Genomic DNA, 27273 nt, shown 5'->3' on the forward strand with positions numbered 1-27273 from the left:
ACTTAATAATTCCTTAAGTAATAAAGACTGGTCTTAATTATATCAAAAAAATCTCTGAAAATATTGCTATTTGTTGACCTAGAAACAACTTTGTTAAAAATCTTAACTTAGTGTACTTAATACTGTATTATTTGCCATATAGTTACCATAAATTTCTTGCTGTTTCTCTCTTTGGCTACTTTTTTGAAATAGACTAAGATGCTTAGTGAAGCAGCTGGAAAGAGGTGACGTTAACATCGTTGACTTAAAGAAGAATATTGAATATGCGGCATCTGTACTGGAAGCAGTTTATATCGATGAGACAAGGTAAGTTTTAGCCTTCCTCTCTTTTATCTTCTTTGACTCACTTCCCTTTTTGTTCCTCTTTCTTGACCCTCCTTTATCTCAAACAGGAATTTAGCATATCTTCATGTGAAACCAAAATCAAATCTTATTAAAATTTGAAAGGTTCTTCTTCACGTAGCTGATTAACTGGACTGTGATTCTCCAAAATTAATACACATTTTAATCCAAATGTTTGAATGTCATAAAATAGTCAAACACTAAAGTGAAAAAAAAAATCTCCTCTTCCCCCACCCTCACTCTCCTTGGGCTCAGACTTTTAAATGTCAGAGTTATGTGTAGGCTTATATTGGTTTTCACTGATGTCAGGATTTTCCCTATTATCTCAAATTTCAGAGTCCCTTTAGGAAAATGGGTGTTACATGCCCACACATTGTCATGAGATGTGTCTATCAGGCCCTTTATGCAGGGATTGCTAAGGGGCATCCCAAATGTGTGTTTTTGATCATCCAAACCTAGCCTCATAATTAGCAGTGGTAAGGAGATTAGGAAAGGGGGACTTATTTGAAGAGGGTTGCCAGCTTAGTGCTGTGACCCTCAAAGAGGCCATTCACCCGCTGGAGGATATTTGGCAAGTCCAGGAGATGTGACCAGTGTCTCTTGGTGTTCAAAGATATCTGGTTCATAATTCTCCTTTCAAAAGGGATAAAAGTGACAGGCTAATCAGGGCTACCTGTGAATTCAGAGGTAAGAGGGAACCTGTGGGGAGAGAGGCATGCATTTCCAGCGTTTGACATGGAAAAGGTGCTAATTTTTTTCACAGCCATAAAGCAGGTAGAATAGAAGTCTCTTAAAGTACCAAAGAGTACTTAAGTCAAATAGTGAAAAAGAGGCTACAAAGAATAAGTGATAGTATAAGAGCCAGGGTAGGAATTATAAAAATTCAGATAAAATAGTAGAAAATATATATTCAAAGTACTCTCTTGGTGTTAGCAAGTTGTCTCTGAAGGACCCACAAATGGTCCCCAGGAGAAAAAAATAGGCAGCATTTGGGCATTTGTCACATAGATGGCAGCAAAACCACCAGTCTGGCCAGACCCTTTGGTCCTATAATTTCCTGCCTCTCGCACCGCATTGCTGAACAACCAGAAGCAGCAGTGAGTGGGAATATGGAGGTGAGGATACCCAACAGGCTCCTTCCACTCTGCAGGTGTCCGTGCCTGTGCCAGACCTAAGCTTGGGGAACATGAGCAATGTTAAACCGGATGGGCAACTAAATAACACTTAGTTTTTATTTACCTATGTGTACTGGACTTCACAGGCATGCAGATACTCTCTCTCTCTCACACACACACATATTGTTTAATAAGTAAAAAATTCACATGATGAAATTCTTGCCTCTACCCTGGTCACAGTCTACTCTGTTTCTCATAAACTTCTTATATATCTTTCCAGTGATTTATTACACATTTTTATTTTGTATTTTCCCCTCATCGTTTCATGGCAGGTAGTATACTACATAAACAGTTCTTTCATTCTGCTTTTTTTTTCACTGAAAAAGGAAACTTAAAAGTATCCTTTTATTGTATTCTGTTTTTTAAAATACTTAACAATGAGAATTTTTACTAATAGCTAGCAGAAGAGGCCATATTGAGAGCTTTGTTGCACAAGCGATTCTTTCTTTGTCCACAGAATGAAACTCCTCTACTAAAGCATAGCTTGGAGAAATTATTTGAGGAAAAGAAAACAGGCCAGGCACAGTGACTCACACCTATAATCCTAGCATTTTGGGAGGCTGAAGTGGGAGGATCACTTTTGAGCCCAGGAGTTCACAACCAGCCTGTGCAACATAGCAAAACTTCATCTCTACAAGAAAACACAAAAATTAGCCAGGCATGGTGGAGTGTGTCTGTAGTCCCAGCTATTTGGGAGGCTGAAGTGGGAGGATCACTTGAGCCAGGGAGGCTGAGGTTGCAGTGAGCTGAGATTGTGCCACTGCACTCCCGTCTGGGTGACAGAGTGAGATCATGTCAATAAATACATGAATAAAAGAAGGAAAGAAGAAAGAAAAAAGAAAGAAAAGAAAAGAAAGAAAGAAAGAAAGAAAGAAAGAAAGAAAGAAAGGAAAGAAAGAAAAGAAAGAAAGAAAGAAAAGAAAGAAAGAAGGATTATTTTCTTGGTGAATGTTCACTGAATGTGTATGAATGTACATGATTCTAAGTAAACAGAATCCAAGGTGCAAATTTTAAAATACCTGATGTTTTCCCTTGCTCCCTCATTTTATGTGGCTCTTATTGTTCACAGATGACTGAATTTAACAGGTTTAAGATTTCTTCAATCTGTCCTTGAACAGATATTTTCTTTTCTATTTATCTATAAAACTTAAGAACCAAAGAACGATTTGAAGATTTCCATTATTCATCTTCTAATGGCATAACGCTAACCACCTGGTTTGTCTAAGTGACCTGTCTGTCATTTGATAGAGTATTATATGCTTTATTTATTTATTCATTTTTCTGGTGCATTTCCAGTCCCTGAAAAGTATGACTCCATGAATATTTGCTAACTTAGTTCCCTATGATCCCTAACTTATTTTAAATGTATGTTATACCTAAAGTATAGCTCTTTTTCATTTTAAAATTGCTCTTTTGAGGGGAAAAGAGGTTGAGCACAATGCTGCCCTTCTTCGTGGTAGAAATTCATTTATTTTTTTCCTTCTTATAACAAAACATTCCATCTCTTAACACCACATTATTCCTAATATTTACTCCAAATTTTTATTATTTTACTGTAATTCTTCCATGGCATCATAAGTTTTAAATTGGATTAATGATAATACCCCATATTTGTATCATCTTTAAAGGGCTCTTTGTTTCATTATCTCACATTAGTGTCATCACAATCCTACGTGATTGGCAGGACAATTATTACTTTCTGCGTTTTACTAATGAGAGAATTAAAGCTCTTAGAAGAAAAATGGTTTGACACAGGTCATGGATGGAAGTGTTGGCAAAACTGAGACTAAAACCTAACCCATGACTTCTTATTTAGTACTCCTTCCTCTATACCTGGCTCTTCTCAGAGTGTTCCTATAAAACAGAATGGTTTTTAATGACCTCTGAAAGATTTAGATGACAACATATAAAACATTGTGATAGCTGGAATTGTAAATCCTGTAGCTAACATGTATTAAGGGCCTAGTATGTGCCAAAAAATCTTCTAAGCATTTTATATGTACTATTTTATTTAAACATAATAAAAGTCCTATGAGGTAGAAACTCTATTATTATCAGATTGTATATGAGAAGACTTAAATCACAGAAAAGTTACATAGCTTACCAAAGGGAAGACAGGGAGTTGAAGAGTTGGATTAGGGCCTTGGCAGTCTGACTCTAGGGCTTGGGCTATGAAGTGTAAATCTCATCCTCATCCCTTTTCTAACACTTGACGAAAAGGTGACTTCAGAGACACTGAATTTTGATGAAAGTGCACAGGTTGTCAGGATCATCAGCCCCAGTGGTGCTGATTGTGTGCCATCTCTTTCCAATTCTGCCTTCAGTAATTTCACGTGGCTAGCTTGAAAATGGTTACAGTGGTAGTATTCACACCCATGAAAAATAACATGCTACAAATCAGAATTTATTTTTTTCTGGAGAGTCTGTTGTTAAACATTTAACTTCATACCACAGGTCATACTTAAGATTACCTCTTATAAATCTCCTAAAAGCTGTGATTTTGTGATCAAAATATCAGCTTAAGCATTTTTAGAACAATAATAATTTATGTGGTTGATTTTCTATATACTTAGTAAGACACACAGCAGTACACTGAGGATGCTTCCATTGAGATGTCCATACAATTATTAAAGTACCATTTCCCTTAAAACTATCAGTAAAACAGAGATCATGTAAAAGGAGTCAAGTCCAAGAAGTATTTAGTTGCTTTTAAACTTTAAAAACCTTTTGACTTCTGAAGTGTTTTCTGAGGGAAAATTCTCTTTCTAGAAAAAAATGATTCCATAAGTATTCCAGAGAGGTATTGTTTGAAAGTTGGGCTGGACTGAAAGAACAAAGTCAGCACAAAACAAAGCAGTATAAAACACAAATTATTAATTGGTTTAAAACACACACATACAGAGCCTTAATGACTGCAGAATTTCAGTTAAGAAAGCAATCAAAGCAAAAATCTCCCTTTAAAGATAATTTTGGTGAGAAAATAAAACAATTTCTGAATTCTGACTCTTAGTGGAGATTATAGCACAATACCCTAATGAATTTGACTGTTGGGTTTTAAAAGACATTTTCAAATGCAAATGCCAATCCTTTATGAGTCTTGTGTTTAGATGTGTCTCTAGAGGCTATTGTTTTTCAAACTTACAAAGTTTTAATCCAGAAACATGTGGCCTAAAAAATATGTTCAATTGTCCTTATTTGGATTGGGACATTGCCAAGCAAAACAGCATCTTTGGCCTCATGAATAGCAGGGCAGGCAGCTGCCTGAGAGGTATACTTTCAAGATGGGAAATGTGCTTACTAATAACTCCTAAAAACACAATTTATAACTTTCTTTGGTTAATGTGAACCAATCTGTCTCATAATTATCATGATTAGGGCATAGACTCTGGATTCAGAAAGACTAGGCTGTTCAAAGTCTGGATTCTCTATTTAATACTCTTTCTTTAAGGAAGTTACTTTACATCCCTGGCTTTATCATCTACAAAATGGGAATAAGGACAATGTTCACTTCATAAAGTTGATATAAGAATTAAATGTATAACAATGCCTAACAGAGCAAAATTTAAATAATAACAAGATATTTCTATTTTAAATAAAATTCTTATTATGTATGAGCAAAATGCAAATAACTCTCGGATACATAACACATGAAGGTATATGATTAACATATTCTAATGAAGGTATTAAATGCTTCCCTGAGAGCAGTTTTTAATCCTGAGAAAATGAAAACAGGTGGGCTCTGGTCACCAAGGAATGAGAGCATAAAATGATGGAAAAGAGAGCCTTTCCCTTAATACAGAGTAATCATCTCTGTAAAAACATCCTCAGTTGACTTTTGTGCCTTGCTAAATCTAAGGGTCCTTAATTTGGGGATAGATACTGCATTGATATCAATCAGTACTTTGAGAAGTTAGTCTGGTAGAAAGAAATTGAGTGACATTCAGGGTACATTAGAGGCTAAGATCTTTGAAATCACTGAGTAGAGGGACTTTCCAAGGAATCTTCACTCATCTAACAAATACCTGTTGAGTACCTGAAATGAATACCAGACACACTGGTAATCAGAATCAGGAGCAAAATTGTGCAGGCAGTTGGTGGCTAGAAATGGGTCTAGAATTGTGAAGACAAACCTAGGCACAAGAACAAATGCTCAAATAAGAAACAGAGAGATTTAGAGAGAGACCCAAGCAACAGTGATAGATTACAAGCAGGAAATACCAAGTATCAGCAGTAACTCATAACCAGAGGGAGTAACATGGGGTAAGAATTTATATAGAGTCAGACTTCCAAACCAGATATGTCTAGATTTCTAGACTTGCAGGTATTTTTGAGTGTTAATGAGTTTGTTCTCTGGCAAAGCTCTCCCTGCCTATTCTTAAAGACATGGTTTCTAACAAGAGGACTAAAGGTAAAATATGTCTGGAATATGCTAGATATATGTGCATGGAAGCCCAGAAATATAGTGCCAATTAGAGATGTGAATTATAACTCAAGGGTCTCATAATTTTTAAATACCTTTACTTTGATGCTAACCTTCAATAGTTAGCGCTCCTTTGCTATTTGAATATATTCTCCATCCTAAAGTTCTTGAGAATGGCCAGTGAATGTTTACTTATTTCACAGTCTGTCCTGGCTATCACTTTCTGCAGCCAGCTCTCTGGCTCCAAACTGATGAATTGTTCCCTTGCATTTTTTTCCCTTACCTATTTTTTCCCTCAAGTCCAGCTATCTATAGCCAGGCTTCCAAGCATGAGCTCAATCCCTTCCTCCTGTTCTCCAAACTGAAGCTAAAATCAGCTATAATTGCTGTAAGGCATTAGCGATAGATGCTTTCAAAATCTACAACTTAAGCCCTTTAATAGAGGTCCCTTATCAAGCATCTTGCTGCATTCTCTAATGCCTGGTGCCCATCTCACAGAAACCTTCCACTACGGAAGTCCTTTTGACATGTCTTGCTGTCCTGAGTTCAGGACCTCAAGTTCTATGACCAAAATAAAGACAGGGGACAATCAAAATTAATGTCATTCATCTCTGAGGATTAACCCCTATATTAAAAGACTGTTCAGTCTAAATTCACGTTTAGAAAAAACACGACAATTTTCTAAAGGACACAGAACCCGAGAGTGATGCAGCTGTGCTCATGGCGAAGACAACCTTGTGCATTACTTTCTGGAGATGTTTAACCTCTCGGAATCCCATTGTCTCAGTCTAAATGCCAGAGGAGAGCCCTTACTTTGTTTTAGTGTAACCAAAAGAGCCATTCAAAATATTTTTTATGAAACAAAAGAGTTAGTCTGTACTGAAGGTAAAATAAAGCCTATCTGTGTAGAATAAGCCAATTTTTTGACTTTTCAAATATCAAAGTTTTTTTACTTTCAACTATTAAGGTTTAAAAAACTCTGGGAATTCCATATCAAAACGGGCTACCGTGTTATCCTAGTAATTGAAATCAAAGGAGGGGATAAAATTGGAGGTGTGGAACAGGAGGGTAGTTAAGGACAGGCAGATAGTTAAGGAAAACGTGAGTATTTAAGGCAAGGCATGGAGCTACCAAAGAGGAGACTAAAAAGAATAAACACCAAAGCAACAGGCACATAGGACAAATGTGAATTGCCAAATTAGCAGAAAGCAGGGTTACTGAAAAGAGTAAATCAAATCCCACTGGATGAGTTGGGAAATTCCTAATGCCCTGAAGTAGAGTTTCAGCAAAGAGAAAAAGCTACCAGCCAGAAGATGATACTATGAAGAATTAATGTGGAATGGCTTCATGAAGAAATTAGTATAGACTATTTTTCCAGAATTTGCTAGAGTACAGAAAACAGAGATAGACCAATCTACTGATTTGGACATATACTTGAAGAATCCTTTATGTTTTTGTTCACATTGTTTTTGGGATGAAAGGCTGGTATCTGTAGCCCAGAAATGAAAAGTTTAAAAAACATATTAAGCATAACAAGAAAAAAAATGCTTCCTAGAAAGATTAGGTCAAGAAGTTATCCTTGGGGAGTTATCTAGGAAGAGAGAAATAGTCAAACATTGGTTGAACTAGAAGTACCATATGAGCCAGCCATACCCATCGGTACTGGGTATGATCTCCGCAAAGGGATTATAAATCATGCTGCCTATACGGAACGACACATGCACACGTATGTTTACTGGCGGCACTATTCACAATAGCAAAGACTTGGAATCAACCTCAAAAGTCCATCAGTGACAGACTGGATAAGAAAATGTGGACACATATACCACCATGGAAAGTACTATGCAGGCCTAAAAAAGATGAAGTTTGTGCTTTTGTGGGGACATGGACTGCAGCCTGGAAACCCAGCATCTCAGCAAACTATCACAAGGACAGAAAACCGAAACACCGCATGTTCTCACTTCATAGGTGGGAAACTGAGCAATGAGACTTCACTTGGGAACCTGCAGGGAAGGGGGAAACATCACACACCGGGCCTATCACGGGGAGGGGGAGGAGGGGGACGGGGGAGGGGGGAGGGATTGCATGGTGGGAGTTATACCTGAGTGAGATGACGAGTTGATGGGTTGCTGGACGAGTGTTTGATGGGTCGCAGCACACGCAGCAGTGGCACAGGAGTACGCTATGTCAACCGAAACCTGCACGTATCCAATAATTAAAAAAAAAAAAAAAGAAAATGTTGCTGTGGCCAGGTGCGGTGGCTCATCCATGTAATCCCAGAGGCTGAGGTGGGTGGATCATGAGGTAACCGGATCACAAGGTCAGGAGTTCAAGACCAGCCTGGCCAACACGGTGAAACTCCCTCTCTACTAAAAATACAAAAATTAGCCAGGTGTGGTGGTGCATACCTGTAGTCCCAGCTACTTGGGAGGCTGAGGCAGGAGAATCGCTCAAACTCAGGAGGCAGAGGTTGGAGTGAGCTGAGACCATGCCACTGATCTCCAGCCTTGCTGACAGGGCAAGATTCTGCCTCAAAAATAAAAGAAAAAGAAAAGAAAGCACAGATGAACTTGGAACTAACCAGTGCACAGCCAAGGGTCTTCAAGTAAGCAAAACATGAGTAGCATTGTAAAATCAGAAAGATTCACTGGCATTTCATTTTAAACTCAGCTGTTTAGCATGAGTAAATGTGCTGCAATAGTTATGGCTAATGTATGAATAATGAGCTGCTGAACTTGGGGAATGATGTGGAGAGCAAACTCTTTATGTTTAATACATACAACCTGCACATAATGATGGCACTCACTCATGTGTGCTCCTTTGGCATTTAGAGTCAGAATAAGAGAGAGGAAAAAGAGAAATAGATTGGGCTAATTAATGAATGGCTTTTATTAAATATTTCAATTGTAAGTGATAGGAAACCCAACCAAGCCAGTTTAAACAAATGATTAACTTATTGACTTTCGTGGCCCAAAATATTGATGGCTAGTGGTGACTATAAACATAGGTTGAACTAGGGCACAGATGACGTCAGCAGGTCCACCTCTGTTTTGCTTGCTCTGGAATGGCTCTTTTGATGCTTTATCTAGTAGCAAGATGGTGACAGTATTTCTAAGCTTCACAGCCTCACACCATCAAATCAGGAATGAGAAAAGTTTTCTTTCCCAAATGATCCGATAAACATATCCTTATGTTTCATTGGCTCTAGTTAGGTAACGTATTTATCCCTCAACCAATCATTGTGTCTAGAGGGGCTGAATATACAAGGTCAGTGGTCAAGCATCCCATGAGCAAGATAGGTGGTCAACTCTATTTAAATCATATGCTTAAGAACTGAGAATGGAGGAGAGTGCTTTCTAAAACCACAACTGTGTTCTCTCTGCAGTGAAAACTAAAATGTCTCTGCTAGTGTCACAAGAAGGGAGACTTGGATCGAGGTTTGTGTGGGATGTCGTGGAAAGCCCTTGACTGGCAGTTCAGCAACTCCTTTCTTGGCTTTGCTCCTACTAATGATTAGTCTCTACTCATTATTTTTTTTCACATGGAAGATAAAGTCTCCAGTCTCTTTTTGTTCTGGAATTGTGTGAGTTTTATCCATGGCTCCAGAGTCCCCTTGTAAAGACTTGCTTATGACGCCATTACCCTGACAACCAGGAGGGTGACAGGAGGAAACTGCTTATCATTTGCTTAGCATTGATAAATATGGGCTCTTGTATTCTTCAAATTACTTCCATTTGGAAAAGTCCCCGAGGAAATCAGTTTGAGGAAAATGTGCTAAGACGTTGCTGGAGCTCAGTGAATCATTAAAATCAAGTAATGATTTTCTGAATTCCATTTTATGGTGTGAGTTGTGGGGAGGGATGGCTGTTTGGAGTGTTGTGTTTGTAGGCTGTTCTCACCCTGTAGGTGGAGTGTGAAAATCACTTAGAAAAAGTTGCAATACTTTTGGTTGGTTTTCCTATTTTCTGTCCATATGTGGTGTGTTACTTTCTACAAACTTTCAAAACAGCCTCACTCGTGAAAAGGGGAAAAAAGCCTGACCAGATCTTTTGAGAAATGACTAATAAAAAAGCTCTATGTGTTGAATAAGATCTGACTATTTGTGATGTTTTGATTCAATGTAATATAAATGAATATTTCCTGAATTTTAAAAAGATATTTTAAATGTTATTCTTTTCTAATAATAATAATAATAATGAAAGTCATTTGACAGTTAAATCCAAGGCAATGTATTATTCAATTTGCATATATGATTCTATATAATTCTCAAAATGCCTATAAATTTGATACTTATATTATTTCCACTATAAAGTTAAAAAATTTAAGGCATAAAGAAAGTAATTGACTTGCTTAGGATTATATAATTATTAAGCATCAGAGACAAGTTCAAATTTAAAAGGAATATATCAGACATCTATTTTTCTCTTTTTTCCTAGCCAACAGAACCCATTTTTTTCCTAATTATTTTCTCCCTTTTTTAAGGCCAAGTGATTCAGGGGACACCAACATCAGCCCTAGGCTCAGGATGGATGACTCCTAATTGATATAAACCAGTTATGATTCCCCAGTTCACTCATCAGTGAGTTTAGGCTTGGACATGTGATGCAATTCTTGCCAATGAGAATTGCATAAAGGGCAGAATGAAGATGGTGTTAGCAGAAGGTTTCCTCTTCATAGAAAGAGTGTCTTATGCTTCTAGGTGGTGTATCCATATCTGATGCTTACAATGAATACAGCCATCTTACTTCAAGCACAAAGCTAAACCTAATACTAAATCTGTTCATGTAGAAAGATGAAGGAAACCTTAGTCCTTGGTGATATCGTTGACTTCCTGATTTTAAAAAAATCCCTTACTGGAGTCAACTTACTTTTAACCGTTTTTTTTAAAGGAAATCAATCAATTTCTTTATTATTTGAGCCACTTTCATTTAGGTTTGATGTCACTTGTCATTGACAGTATTCTTACAGCCAGGAAGGTTGGCCTTGCTCCAAATGCATATTCTTCATTTCTAATTCTTTCCAGGAGTCACTTTATCCTCACATTAGATCCTAATGAAAATGTTTGATTTCTAAGTTAGCCACTAATAATTCATAATCTATTTTCCCATGAAACAAGGTAATAGGTTAAGTTTCCAAGGTAACCCTCAAAACATTGATCCCATCATAAAGTCGAACAACATAGGTGTTTCTTGAGCAAGTATCAAGTACTAGAAATAAGGGACTTACATTTTTCTACATACAAAGATGTTTGTACATTCTTTACTACATTTATATAGCCTACTTCCAAATATATTTTTCTTCTGTCTACTCTGCATCTCTTTTATCTCATTTCCGTCCCCATCAGTCTAGCTGGAGTCACCATTATCTGTGAGGCTGTCTCAGGCCTATCTGTCTAGACACACGTTAGTCAGTTCCACACAGGGACTTTGCCGTCCTGCAGGCTCCACCCAGGAGTAGGGGCTGGGGATAGGGTGGGGCATTCAGCTGGCTTCTGCTTCAGGATCCTGGAAACTTATCTGGGGCATGCTCCCACCCTCCTCACAGTTTGTCCTGAATTAGAGGTCAGGCAGGATCCAGTGTTCCTTCTCAAGATCTCTCCTGCCTTCCTTTCTGACTACTCTTCATTAATCTGGTGTATCTTTGGATAATCACAGGAGTGGAAACTTTGCTCTGACTCATCACATATTCTTCTATTATCTTTTCTTGGGTCTCTCTTCCTTCCATGCGACAAGGATTTTTCCCTCCTTCAGGTTATTGTGTGTCATTTACAACTTGAGTCAGTGAGTGAATTCATGGCTGACCATATGTACAAAGAGTTACAGGATCACAGAAAATACTTTTAAATTGTTTTCTAAAATTTTTTACACATGAAAATATCTTTTCTACATTAAACAGGACGTAACTAAAACATTGACATATACAACATATGCATCAAAATAAACAAATAAAAGTGACTTTATTCCTCATCTGAGCTAATATCTAACTAGTGGAAATACCTGAATATTTTAAAAATCCCTAAAACCAGAGACCCTATGCCTATGTTTTTTATACTTTTATTCATTTATTCAACAAATATTTATGAAGGACTCACTGTATACACTGATACTTACTTCGCTATTCTGTTTGGCTACTGTTACCTCCCAGTTGTCATCATCCCTACTACTTTGGCCTCATGGGTTTAGAAAGAAATATATTCCTTACCTCCCCTTACATTCTTGTCTTCCAAATATACCCCTGCTCTACTGAGGACACATTTTCCACCCATGGTCTGTTGAAAATTGACTTTTTTAGTTTGCAATCAAATAACATACAGATAATTCCCGTTTGTAACATCATTATAAAAGATTCATTAATTAAAATACTTTCATGGGGACTCTTCTGACTGTTCCTCCCGATATAATTCACCAACAAGCCTCATCACTGACGGTGAAATAATGTGCATAAGGAAATAAGCAATGCCATTCAGTACATGTCAGAAAATAAGTAAATCGCATTTTCTTGGTATAGAGCTTCCATTAATTGGCAAGCTGTGAATGAAGGAGAACAGTGTTCTCAAACCTGGAAGGGCTTGCTAAAATAGGGTGCTGGGCCTCACTCCCAGACTTTCTGATTCAGTCAGTCTTAGAGCATAGGAAGTTTCATTTTTAACAAGTTCCCAGGTGATGCTAATTCTTCTGGTCTAGTGACCACAATTTGAAACTACTCTACTAGATGATGTCACAATGAGACCACACACACACAAAAAGAGAAACAGAGAGACCATTAGAAATTTGATGGTTAGAAATTTAAGGTCTTATCAAGACTATGCCCCAAGTGTTGTTCCAAGTTGTAAATGAGATAACTTTGTGCTAAAATGTCCCCCCACTCCAACCTCCAGGAAATCTCATCAGGAAATAGGGGCAATAAGCAAGAGGTGCTGAATCCGAGATTAGCAGTGCCTCACAGCAACAAGTCTTGGGTTCTTTGGAGGCCAGGCCTGTCCTTCGGTCTGTGGTTTGGTCATCTCTCCCAGGTCTGGGAAACCATAGGCCCTTAGGCTTCATCTAGGAGCTGCAGCCCCACCCTTTTTCTCCAGGCTGCCTCTCTTAGTAATCCTTGGAAGGACACAGATGAAGCATGGAACGCCCTTCTCCTATGTCTTATTTCCCCAATTAGAAGAGGCAACCTATCTATTCTTTGGAAAGTGGAGCAGGAAGAAGATCAATACTAGGAAACTATTGTTTTATTGTGAAAAGATATATATAACATGAAATTTACCATTTTAACTATTTTTCAGTGTAAAATTCAGTGGAATTAAGTAAATTTACAATGTTATACAACCACCATCATCATCTGTCTCCAGAAGTTCTTGATCATCCAAAACAGAAACTCTGTAAACCTTGAACAATAACTCTCCATTTCCCACTCCCCTCAGACCCCGATAACTGCTATTCTGCTTTCTGCCTCTATGAATTTGCCTATTCCACTAGGGAACATCCTAAAGTAAGTAAAAATTAATTTTGGAGATCTCTCCCACTGTCTCTTCACAACCCTTACTTTAGGAGAATCCTTACTTTATTCTTTGGCTCCCCAGAATCCACTTTGACCAACTTCTTCCCACAATGTCTCCAACACTTCCATTCCCATGAGGCCCTCCTTGTTCTACATGTTAGAAAAAGGGAATCTGCTTAGACTAATTTATGCAGATGTGTAGGTAGTGGGAAGTTTACCAAGGGCTTGCTTTGTAACAGATGAGCAGATGCTGTTCTAAGGGCTTTCTCTGCATTTATCCAGTTTATTCTCACAATGTCACCACTAGGCATACTATTAGTACCATCTGTTTTGTACTGACAGAGGAACTAAGTCTCACGCAGACGAAATACTTTTTCCAAAACTACACAGCCAATAGGTGATGAAGCCAGGAGTTTGACTCCAGAGGCAGTCTTTCTAACTACAGAGGATGCTTATTAATCAAAATTTGTTAATCAGTGGAGCATTAGGCTCTGTGCCTAATGGAATAGTTTCAAAAATGTTTTTGAGCCAAGAGGATTTCCTGGTGGGAAGCCAAGAGTCATCAGCAAGGCCTTGGGCAGTTTTCTGCCTCACCCATTATCCCCAGTTCCATCCCCAAATGACTCCAAAAATACAATCTTGATCCCAGCTCTCCAAGCAATTTGACTCTTTCTCAGGCCCTTCCCCTCAACATTCTTTGGGTCCTTTCTGCCTCTCCTGGTGGACAGAACCTCCACTGCCTCCACATTTGCTTCCTAGATTGGGTACGAAGGAGGCACCAAGCACTCTGTAGGCCTTACCTTGGAGAAAGCCACATCTAACTTCAATATTATCCTTAGTTGACCTCATTTACGCCAAGATTTGCCTTTTGGGAATTGAGCTAAGGTCGGCATGACTGACTTCTCCACCCAAAAGTTCAGTCTTCATAGTCACTCATATACAATGGTCATCTTCTCACAGTTAAAAAAAAAAAGCTGGGTTGGGGAGAGGCTAACAATACCAGAGGAACATTGAACAAATCTATCAGGAAACTGTTTTTTTAAAAAAAAAAGCTATTGAGATAAATTTGTAAGCTTGCCATTTTAAATCCTTTTTGGAACAAAACAGGGAATAAATAAACATGCTTCAGTGGTGGTCTGAAAAATAATTCAAAAGTATTTAGCACTATAGTAAGTAGGTTACTGACAAGTAGATATGGCATTTCAAGTGTATTACCTATCTCCATCCTTACATTTACTTTACTTCAAAGTGTCCTGAAATTTTGTCATCCAGATATATTTCTCTATGAGAAAACAATTCAACATACTAGCATTGTAAATTAAATTTAAGCTTCCTCCAACTAAAGATTTACTGATATATCAAACTCCTTTAAGACTTTTTAAGTTCAATTATTTTTAACCCTAAGTTTCAAGGCAGAGATGAGATACAGAAAATGATTACTGGCATTAGCATTGACCGAATGTGAAGGCAGTCTGGGTACTCACTAAGAAAAATATGCATTTAAAGTGGAGGATAACTTATCAGTTAGTAATTCAGACCCTGAAACCAGACATACATGATCAAAAAATGCAACATGGACACTCCTGGTTGAATGACTTTGCACAAATCACTCAAGACATCTGTGCCTCAGTCTATTTATCAGTAAAATAGAAGTAGCAATAATAATTAGATCTTCCTCGTGGTGGTATTTGAGGATTAAATAAGCTAAAGCTTGGTTTCTTGCCTGGTTCTTAGTAAGACAGCAACAATGCAACTGGCATTATCATCCATTTCGATCCTCAAACAGTTCTGAAGTCTGAGTGAAGGATTGGTTTTACCTTTAGAGTTTTGGTTTGTTTTTTGTTTTTTGCGGCGGTTTTGGGATAATGGTGGAGAAGGGTACAAGCAGCTCAGAACACAGACATAGGTTAATGGAAGAAATAATACTAATGGACTCTCCTAGGAGGAAACCACTTACTCCAAAAAGAGTATTTGTACTATGGAAAGATCAACCACCTTTAATTCCTCCAGCTGTCCTGGAAGATATTGGCAATGTATGAGTTCAGTACCACCCTTAGCCCCAGGCCAGTGAAGCTGCTTCCCTGCGCACCACTCCCCACTTCAGGGAGGCTGACGAGGGTTCTCTTTGGTGTTCCCCTCACCATGGTGTGTCCCCGCAAGACCAAGAAGAACCTGAAGTCCATGACCCTCTTTCCCCTCCAGGTACTATAGGACCCTGGAATTCCCTGCTCTTCCCAGTATGTTCCTTTACCATATTTAGGGCAGAAGACCCCAGAATTCTCTACCCAAAGGTCCCCAAGCCTGTCTCCTACATTTTACTGGGCTTTCTTATTAGGTCTTTCCTCCCAAGGAACCCAGGACACCATTGGTGTTTGTACCCTTTCAAACCAAGGAGTGGCCAAGAAGCAGCTCCTTTCAAAGCTAGGTAGGTTGATGGAGACTGTACTTCGGGGCGGAGGTTTCCACCTGTGGTGCAGAGTGGAGCTGCAGGTTGCTGGCCCAGTGTTGTCACACAAGGAGCTGAGAACTTTCAGTTCACCCAACTTGTCTGTCTTTTATGAAACTTATTAAAAGGTAGAAGGATAGAACATATAGCAGTTTATTCACCTGATATATAACTTTAAAATATTTAGTTAAATGGTATTTGGATGAAATATGATCCTACCCTGACCCCATCCAATCTTAAGGGAAAGAACTGAAATGAGTTCGTTGCTGGGTGAAACATGTCCTTTATAAGAATAGTAAAGCAGGAAAAGAACATTTCAAACTTGAGAAACCAGTATCTCCTAACTGCACCTAGCACTTGAATTTTAGCACTTAGAAGGTGTAATTGCGGGTACCAATTGCCCACAAATAACCACATCAGTAATGAGTGTAATCATTTTCCAAGAGTCCACTGTGGACAGAAATATTTTCACTGACATGTAATTGTAAGAGTCAAAATCCCATGACCTCTCCTTCCGTGGCCACCTCCTTTACTTCCCTTCCCTGCAAACTTTTTATTTCAAAATATAAGCCCTTTGGGAGTTATGTCATCTGATTTCAAGAGAAAATTATTATTATAAATAACTCTGAAGGATTAGTTGAGTCACAGATTGGATGCAGGGTCAGTTTTCACAGTTCACCGGGCCCCATCTGCACCCAGGTCGTGTTTAGAAACCCTTGACTTTATGCTTTATTGAGTCCACTGGGACTAAAACTAAAGTAATATCAAACACCAGTGGGAGCATTTTTCAGAGGTAAACAGTGATAACATTTTACACATATATTCCTTATCGTTTCTTTTTCTGTATAGCACATTTTAAGAATTCCTTTTTTTTTTTTTTTTTTTTACAGTCTTGCTCTTGTGGCCCAGACTGGAGGGCAGTGGTGCGATCTTGGCTCACTGCAACCTCTATCTCCGGGTTCAAGTGATTCTCCTGTCTCAGCCTCCCCAGTAGCTGAGACTACAAGCGTACACCACCACGCCCGGCTACGTTTTTGTATTTTTAGTCGAGACGGTTTCACCATGTTGGCCAGGCTGGTCTTGACACATTTTAAGAATTCCTAAGGAAAATGTACCAGTCATCATTTTTCCATGTTGTATGTTTCTTAAACACAAAGTCTTCATTTTTAAAAAGCATTTACAATGTAAATGATTATGCACACTCTGCCCTTTAACATTAGAATAAAGAGCAATGAAGTCATTAGATGTTTGTAAAACAAAATTAGTTATGATAGTTGAGATCCTATTTTATCATCCTCCTTGCACAAATTTCTTTCAAAAATGAAATGAGGACAAAATGTAGTCATATATGTTTTACATGTGCCATAATCTTATACAAGTATTCAGATATTTTCATGTCTTAGATAAACATATAGGAGAATTCTTTATAATAATTCTCTGTCTATGAAAAGTCCGGGATGACAATGACTAGTCCATATTACATTATAGTTTTTGTTACTGCACTGTCTACCATGGTCAAATGAAACTTGAGGAACTGCTCATGTTGCTCAGAAGGAAGAAGACACAGAGTACAAGGCGGGTATGAGGGAAAGGGAAAATGAATAAGTAAGAAGAGGTAAATGTAGGGGAGTAGGGAGAAATATGTCTTTAGATTTATTAGTTTATTTTCAAAATTTATTCAAATTTAAGTTAGAACTACCTGTTTTTCAACTTTCTTCTCTCCAAACTGGAATAACTATCTTAATGAACCTGTGTATACTGACCTGTGTCTTCATTAGAAGTTTCTTACTCTTCTCTGTCGTGTTTAGAAACCCTTGACTTTATGCTTTATTGAGTCCACTGGGACTCAATGTATGAGTTTGCAATGTATGAGTTCACTCTCTTCTCTGTGTGATAAATGAGCATAAAAGAGCTAATATTTGACAGAAATACTGAGTTTCTTGGCTAAAGGCATATAAACAACTCATACTTTTTTTAAGTTTTCTTTCCTGTGACTTTAAAATGCAATCAAAAATGTTTATTTTTTTTTCTACACAAAATATATATGTTTCCCACAATTTGTTTCAATAATATGACGCATGATTATTCAGGAACAACTTAATCTAAAGGCAATGAAGGAGATGATTGGCAGCAGTGAATTTGCTCCCAAGATGTTGTTTCTGCATAAGCAGCAATAAATTTGATTATATCAATCAAATAGCACAGGATTATACACTAAAACTTCTACCATTTCCATCCATACTCCACTCATGAAGGTAATCAGTTACAATTAGTCTAATGTAAATATTTCTAGACATTTTATAGCCATTCAATGGATATATATTGATCCCCTGCTCTGTGTCACACATGATTTTAGAAGCTGATGATACAGCAATGTACAACAGAAGGCCAAATTTCTGCTCTCTAGGTCTTTGCAGCCCAGGCTGCTAGACTGTAAGCATAAAATGAACAAACAAACCAGTGGACATATGGTATGGCATCTAGTAGTGGTCAGTGCTAAGAAGACTATAACAGGGTAAGGCTGGGCATGGAGGCTGGCACCTGTATACAATCCCAGCACCTTGGGAGGCCAAGGCAGACGGATCACTTGAGGTCAAGAGTTTGAGACCAGCCTGACCAACATGGTGAAACCCAACCCTGTCTCTACTAAAAATACAAAAAATTAGCTGGGTGTGGTGGCATGCCTGTAATCTCAGCAACTTGGAAGGCAGGGGCAGGGCAGGAGAATCGCTTGAACATGGGAGGCAGAGGCTGCAGTGAGCCGAGATCACGTGACTGCACTACAGCCTGAGCGACAGAGCGAGTCTCTGTCAGAAAGGGAGGGAGGGAGGGAGGGAGGGAGGAAGGAGGAGGAAGGAAGGAAGGGAAGGAAGGAAGGAGGAAGGAGAAGAAGGAAGGAGAAAGAGAGAGACAGAAAGAAAGAAAGAAAGAAGGAGAGGAAGGAAGGAAGGAAGGAAGGAAGGAAGGAAGGAAGGAAGGAAGGAAGGAAGGAAAAGAAAGAAAAGAAAGAAAAGAAAGAAAGAGAAGAAAAGAAAGAGAAAGAGAGAGAGAGAGGAAAGGAAGGAAGGAGGAAGGAAGGAAGAAGGAAGGAAGGGAAGGAAGGAAGGAGAGAGAGAGAGACAGACAGAAAGAAAGAAAGAAAGAAGAAAGAAAGAGAAAGAAAGAAAGAAAGAAAGAAAAGAAAGAGAGAAAGAAAGAGAGAGAGCGAGAGAAGGAAGGGAAGGAAGGAAGGAAGGAAGGAAGGAAAGAAAAGAAAGGAAGGAAGAAGACTATAGCAGAATAAAAGGCAAAATAAAAACGAAAAATGTTTACTACTGGGAGTGGGCACATAGATGCCCTCTCTACCTAAATGCAGTTAGGAAATGATTCACACAAACGATTCACACAAATATCTGAGTACAAGATTCTAAGTAGAGTGAATAGCAAGTACACAGACCCTGAAGCAAAAGCAAGCTTGGCAGCTTTGCATCCAGCAAGAATAATGTCACTGGAGCAAAATGAATAAAGGGGAACTGGTTAAAAGGTGAGGTTAGAGACTTAGCTCGAGAAGACTTATGTGGAGCTTTATGAATAAGGCATTGTGGTCTGACTTAAACCTTAAAAGAGGCATTCTGGCTATAGAGGGAAGAAGAGACTGACAGGGGTCAGGAGCAAGAGGGGGAGGCCAGTTAGCAGGCCGCACAGGAGGCCAGGCAAGAGATGATGGCAGCTTGGCCTCTGACTCATTCATTGCAGGTGGGAATACAAAATGGTATAGCAAGACAGTTTGGCAGTTTTTGAAAAACTAAGCACTTATGATACCATCCAGCCATTGTGTTCCTTGGCATTTCCTCAAATGAGTTGAAAAAAGCTGCACCCGTTTATAGGAGCTTTATTCATAATTGCCAAACCTTGGAGCAATCAAGATGTCCTTCAATAGTAGAATGCATAGACAAACTATCTATGCATACAATAGAATATTATTTAGCAATATAAAGAAATTAGCTATCAAGCCATGAAAAGACATGGAGAAAAATGCGTATTACCAAGTGGAATAAGCCAATACTAAAAAGTCTAGCCTTTTACTATATGATACTAAGTATCTGATGGTCTGGAAAAGGCCAAACTAAGGAGACAGCAAAAAGATAGTGGCTGCCAGGGACCAAAGGTGAGGGAAGGAAGGAAGGTTGAATAGATGAAGTATAGGGATTATTTTAAGGGCAGTGGAACTACTCTGTATGACACTGTAATGGTAGATATATGTTGTTATACATTTATCAAAACCCATAGAATGTACAACAGAAAGTGTGAGCCCTCATGTAAACTATGGATATTAATTAATAATTATGTATTAACATTGGCTCATCAACTGAAATAACTGTACCACAATAATACCAGATGTCAATAATAGGGGAACTGTGAAGGTGGGGGTGGAGATGAGATGAATGGGAATTCTCTGTACTATACACTCAATTTTTCTATAAGCTTAAAAAATAAAGTCTAAATGATGAAGGTGCCTGAAATTGTGGCTCTCAGGCAGGGATAGCATGGTACAGAATTCTCTAGGTAATCATGCTCATTCAAAAAGGAAAAATTAGAAACTTCTTGAGTAGAATTAAAAGGTCAAGGTATGCTGGCTGGCTATGGAAGCTTCCCCCATTTCACACGCTGGAGTAGCAGAGATGTATGCACAGGCAGATGAAGATCTCAAAGGCCATTGTAGTAACTGTGCTGTAGTGAGGAGAAAAATTGTTGAGAAACAGACCTGCAGCTGGTATTTCTGTCAGCTGAAGAGAAAGTTAAGTCAGTTCTTGCACACAGGGACACGCAGCTGACCTCATACCCAGATTCACTTCTTTTCTGCTGTACACATTCTCCTGGTCCTTCTCTTCAACCTTCTTATTTGGAAAGAAGTTCTCTCATACAAGAATGAACCATTTTCAAAAAGAAACCAACACGGAATCCATACAAAAAAATACCACAGGAACAGAGGTGGAAAGGATAGGGAAAAACACATGTCAAAGAACTCATGCCAGAGGAACGTACACATCTGTGAGCTCATCTGATGAACTCAAGAACTTCATGACATCATCAATTCTGTAGAAACAATAATACGATTAAAACAAAGAAAAAGGTTTCAAGAGGTAAATAATATGATAATACAAGGAGGTGAAACGTGTACACACAACACAGTCAGCAAAAGGAGGAGGAAAATGAGGCTACCCTGTAGAGACAGCCAAGCCATAAACCACAAACCTTAAAAGAGACATTACTGAAAATACAGTAGAGTGTTTTACAAATAAAACACTTTAAAGGTTAAAAAAAAAAAAAAAAAGAAAAGGTAAACAAAACAGGATAAGATCATTAGTTTTCAAAAAAAGATTTAATGGAAAAATGATAGATATGGAAACTAGATAAAAGAGATCTCTGATATGCATAATCTGTTTCCCTGAAGAAGAGAACAAAACAAATGGAACAGAAAAAAATGTGTAGTCTGAGAAAACATTAATAATATACCATTAAGTCCAGGCGTGGTGGCTCACACCTGTAATCCCAGCACTTTGGAGGCCAAGGCGGGCAGATCACCTGAGGTCGGGAGTTCGAGACCAGCCTGACCAACATGGAGAAACCCCATCTCTGCTAAAAATACAAAATTAGCCAGGCATGGTGACACGTGCCTGTAATCCCAGCTACTAGGGAGGCTGAGGTAGGAGAATCGCTTGAACCTGGGAGGCAGAGGTTGCGGTGAGCCGAGATCGCGCCATTGCACTCCAGCCTGGGCAACAATAGCGAAACTCCATCTCAAAAATAATAATAATAATAAGTAAATAAAATAATATACCAGTAAGACTTTGAGTCATATGTTTACAGGAAAAAATGATGCCCAATTCCATACCAATTAGGGTCTTCGAAAAGTAGTGAACTTCCAAAATAAAAGACCATTTTTGCAATTGTGCTCAGTTAACTAAACTAACTAAACTCAAAACACCATTCTTACAACTTTTTTTATTCCTCCCACAGCATGCACATTGGTCTTTTAGATACATAAATCATATCACATCCTACTTGAAACAATTCAATGACCTGCCATTGCAAATATGACAGAATCCTTCCAAGGCCTGCTATTAGCTGACTTATACCTATGTTTGCCTCCCAACTTGAGTCACTCTCTCACTCAGTATACTCTAGCCACATGTGGCCTCCTTTTTGTTCCTCAAACATGCCAATACCGATCATGCCTTGGGCCTTTGTACTTGCCCTTCTTTCTATCTGGAATAGATAGAACAGACTTCCCCCAGACTTTCCTATATCTAATACTTTCTCATTGTTCGGGTCTTAACTATCTGATCATCTTATCTAAAGTAGTGTTTCCTCTCATAATTAACCTATATCACAATCCTTATTTTATTTTTAGTCTTTCTTTTAAAATATAAGTTCCACCTGAGAATGGATCATTCTCATTTTTTCCATTTTTAATCACTTCATTTAGTTTTACAATAATTCTGTAATGTTTAAACAGTACGGTGTTTAGATTTATAACTGCGAAAAAGGCATTTTAGTTCATTGCAAATAGGATTTTTACATGAGAAATAGGACTGGTATGTTCTATTAAATAAATATTAATAGAGAACTGAGTCTTCATATTCTACTTTATTTATAACTTACACCGGTAGTTATCACACAGCATTCATAAATGATGGAAAGATTCTTATCCAAACCAACAGGTACACCACACACACACACACACACACACACACACACACACACGAGATAGAGAGAGAGAGAGAGAGAGAGACAGAGAGAGAGAGAGACAGAGAGAGAGAAGAGAGGAGAGAGCGAGATATGTATTTTAAGGAAGAGGCTCATGTGTTTATTGGTGCTGGCAAGTCTGAAATTTGCAAAGCAAACTGGCAGGCTGGAAACCCTGGCAGGAGTCGTCATTGCATTCTTGATTTCAAAGGCGTTCTGGAAGCTGAATTCCTTTCTCTTTGGGGGACCTCAATCTTTTTTCTTAAGGTTTTCAACTGATTAGATGAGGCTTACCCATAATTTAGAGGGTAATCTGCTTTACTCAAAGTCTACTGATTTAAGTGTTAATCACATCTAAAAAATACTTTCACAGCAACATTTAAATTGGTGTTTGACCAAACAACTGGCCACCATAACCTACCTACGGTGACACATAAAATTAAACTTCATGGAGGTAGTTGTTGCCTTTTCAAGATTCCCTTTTCAAGTTATACAATAGCATATTCCATGCTCTTCCCTTAACACACTCTCGTCCTTTATTTGTGTGTCCCTAATTAATCCATATCATTCTTTCTCCCTAAAATTATATTCACTCTCTTCTCAGTAAATGACCTCATACATCATGACTAAGGATTTCCAGCCTCCTAAGTACCACTCTACTATGTGGAATATCACTTTCATATGCTGGTTTTGTTATGTTTCATGATCTCTCTTGGATCATTTATGAGAATAGGACATATAGCCCTAAAGCCATCAACATGAAATTTACTGTGGAGGAATTGGCACCATCAGCCAGGTTTCTGTCATTCTAAGGAGATGAGCTGACAAAACTAGGCTGCAGTGGAATGCTTGGAGCATGGTGACATCACAAGATTACACCACAATGATTCCCATTCCACCTGTCCTACCTACCCTGTATTTGATCACTACATAAGAGATAGTAGAAATGGCATAATCTTTAAAGTAGTGAAATTTTCAAACCATGTAGTTTAGTGACTTGCTGAAATGGGCTAGGGAATCTAATTTCAAATGGGCAAAAGAAAACAAACTATTTTGCTTTAATTTTCTAGTTCAGTGTTTTAGGGGTAAATCAAAACCATCCAAATGTAAGATCAGAAAGAAAGTTAAAAATCATATAAAGTAAGTATTAATCAGTATTAACATTCAACTCTAAATCTTTTTAATCTTTATAGGTATACATGTATCTTTGTGACTCCAGAACTTATGTTTATTTTTTTATAAGGTATTTCATAAATACATTCATGCTTATTTAATACCATGGAAAAGAAATACTGGCAAATGACTATTTTCTGCAGGTTTATAGGAAGCAGCAGCATATACGGGAGGTCATTTAAAGGAACATGAAGAGTTCCTCTTCTGCATATTACCTTTTGAGCCTCTCTTTGCCAGATTGAGTTCTTTGTGGAGACCTCCTGTTTTTTGTCCTTTGTTTTGTCCCTGCTTCTTGAGATGGCCTGTGCCTTGTTTCTGAGGCGTTAGCATGTACAACCATTTCTGTCCACCTTCCAACATCAGCTCATAAACCTTAGGCCTAGGTCTGTGCAAAGAGATTTTCAAAAGCAGATGAAACCCAAAGGTTAAAGCTAACATGTGCCAATGAGTTTTTAGATTGGTGCACAGATAAGGAAAGAACCGAGTGAAATGGCAGGCAGAGTGGCCTGTGTTCCTCCTGGAGGCAAAGCTCAACTGTTCTGTAAGCTGTTTCTGTATTTGGTGGGGAGCCTCTGGGATGTTGCCAGTTCAGACCTTTAGGAAGTTCTTGACGGCTGAAGTTGACTGGCCTTAAAATAACGATGTTTCCTGAGTTTCCTCTTTAATGGCAGCTGTTATTACTCAGCATTCCAGTCAATTTTATCTACCTGGAGCTTATACAGAGCGTGGTCATTGTTTCAGTTCCTGTTCACTACCTCACTCACTGGGTTTATTTCCTTGGCCAGCAGTTCTAAACCCATGAGATCTCCACCCACTGGTCACCTGAAATGTGCTTTAAACATAATCTATTTATTTTCATGTGTTTTCATTCTTTTTTTTTTTTTTTCACTTTTAAAATCTGTGATATTGATAGAATGGATATCATTGAGAGCACTTAAGCTGTTATTTTCCTAAAATTTAGGGGTACTTATCCAATGAAATAGTACCTGTGAATGACTTTTATACATTGCAAAGCCTTATTCAAATATCATGTACTATATGTAAGATATACACAAGATTATTAAGTATATGACAGCTATTATAGATTCAATCCCCCTTTATTCTTTCCACTCCAGTTGCTTGTTTTAATAGCAGACATCTGTTTACGAATTCTCTTCCCTATCTTTCCTTAGTTTTATTCATTATCAGAACAGCACACTAAAGATATTAACAGTCGGTACCTCCAGACTGGTATATCATTGTGCTGAAATGTTTGGGAAGCAGCAAATGCAAAATCTATTAGTTGTTGCCTTCATATGATCAATTTGAGAAATTAAGAGCTTTCCAAATGTTAATGAATTTTTTTTTCTTTAGAGAGTACATATTAAGGAATAAACAGAGGGGTATTGGCTATATTTTCAATTCCATTGCAATCCTCGTTTTCCTGTTATTAGTTTTTCTTCACTTTTTAAAAATGTTTAATCTGTATAAATTTTTGTAGAAGACTTCTGGATACTGAAGATGAGCTCAGTGACATTCAGACTGACTCAGTCCCATCTGAAGTCCGGGACTGGTTGGCTTCTACCTTTACACGGAAAATGGGGATGACAAAAAAGAAACCTGAGGAAAAACCAAAATTTCGGAGCATTGTGCATGCTGTTCAAGCTGGAATTTTTGTGGAAAGGTAAGTGAAATTGTTGGCATCTCAAGACAATAATATTTGAAAGGCAGCAGATACATTCATTTTATAAAAGGTATGAGCAGTCTATATTTCACTTATTGAGGAAAACTGTAATCATAATTATAACTAGAATGAACAAATTTGGGACTTTATGATGAACTTACCTATAACAAAAAGACCTGGTCACGGATGCATTCTTTTTATTTATTTTAAGTCGACATGAAGACTGAAAGCAAAGACTTTTGAATGACCTTTCTCCTCAAATGAACCTTTGTGAACAACTGTTTAAAAACAATTCTGACACATGTATATGTTACACAACTAATTTTACCTGAATAAAATGTAACATTTCATAAAATACATTCTACATTGGGTAGCAATCTACATGTCAAGATCACTTAGGCCTTCCTCTGCCCTAAAGATGAAAGACCATTCACTTCCCATCTTTCCATAATGGAGCAAATCCCTCTCGTGCTAACTTTTGATAGTTTTTTTTTTTCCCCCAACATTTCTGTCACTGAAGCAAGGGATATTTGATGGCCCCTAGAAATGCCTAGTTATCTCATCAGAGTTTTCAACGTGAAATATATGTTAATATGACCCAATATTACGTTCTTTCAGTCCTTAGGAATACAGCTTATTTTTTCCATCTAGGAAACAAGGTATTTCCTAGAACTAAAACTACAAAAGACCCGAAATAGACATTTTATGTTTGACAAAATTGAAAAGTAGTTATCAGAAATTCCTTAGATTAAAAAATAATTATATGAAATTATATAGAGAACGATTATTTGAATATTTTAGAAACTAGTAAAGTTGAGAAACAGAGAACATTTTGCCAATATGCTTAAAATTAAATTTTAGAGAAAATGCATTATTTCTCATCTTCTGATATCTCTAGGTATTACTGTTAATAAACATTACAAACTTTAATTTTCTTCTGCTAAAGGGACAATGGAAAGCACATTTGAATTTCTAAAAGTGTAAATGAGAATGCATGGCAAGAAATGTATTATAAAACTTAAAGATGGTTAAATACACTAGGCAATTTAAAGAAGATGACTTTTCTCTAGCACCAAATTAAAAATATCTAAATAGTACATCAGAAAATCTGTGAGAGAATCACAGATGAAACATGAGAGTATGTTTGATTTGCTAAAGAAATGTATATTTTGTGTTCTTTGTTTAAAAAAAAATTGCAGAACTTGGCAAACTGGGAAAAAATGTAAACTGTGGAGGAAGATCAACTGAATTTCCATTTCCATTCAAGAGAAGGTTATAATACATAAAATATATGAATATGCTAAATTTCCATTTTTTCATATGCTTATTTAGTAGCCTACAAAAGTATAAAATTTTATTTAGTAGCCTATAAAAGTAAAATTTTTAGTAGCCTATAAAAGTATAAAATTATACTTCAGGTAACTAAATTAGTAAGCAGTCTTTAAGAAATCAGTGTGCTAAGAACATATGGAAATAAAGTCTTTTTTTAATCACTGTTGAATACCCACTAGTAGGTGCATAAAAATAGTGGGACAAGTTTATTGGAACTTTTCAAAAGTGATCATCTTCAATCCTGACAGCTGAGTCTACTTGAATTCTTGTTGCTTCTTCCTTTAAACACTTCCTCCCAAGATTCAATTCCCCAGCAAGCCCTGGCAATTACCCACATGCGTTCTGAATCCACTCACTTCCTCATCTCCACTCCTGCAACCACAATCTAAGCCTCCACTATCTGCCTTCAGAAATATGACAGTAACTTTCTAACTGGGCTCCTCTCCTCCTCACTTGCCCACCCCAACCAAGCCATTCCACAGTGATGTTTTTAGAATACAAA

The 27273-nt window shown here is 37.7% G+C and overlaps 1 protein-coding gene across 1 annotated transcript in view; it reads left to right on the forward strand.

Annotated features, from left to right (window-relative positions):
• PDE1A (phosphodiesterase 1A) overlaps positions 1-27273 on the forward strand; it is a 409056-nt gene that overhangs the window by 275473 nt on the left and 106310 nt on the right. The window contains 2 exon segments of the mRNA XM_017867487.1: positions 193-306; positions 25257-25439. Coding sequence (XP_017722976.1) covers positions 193-306; positions 25257-25439 — 297 coding nt within the window.

This window comes from Rhinopithecus bieti, unplaced genomic scaffold (assembly GCF_001698545.2).
Source record: "Rhinopithecus bieti isolate Rb0 unplaced genomic scaffold, ASM169854v2 scaffold_3041, whole genome shotgun sequence".
Taxonomy (NCBI): domain Eukaryota; kingdom Metazoa; phylum Chordata; class Mammalia; order Primates; family Cercopithecidae; genus Rhinopithecus; species Rhinopithecus bieti.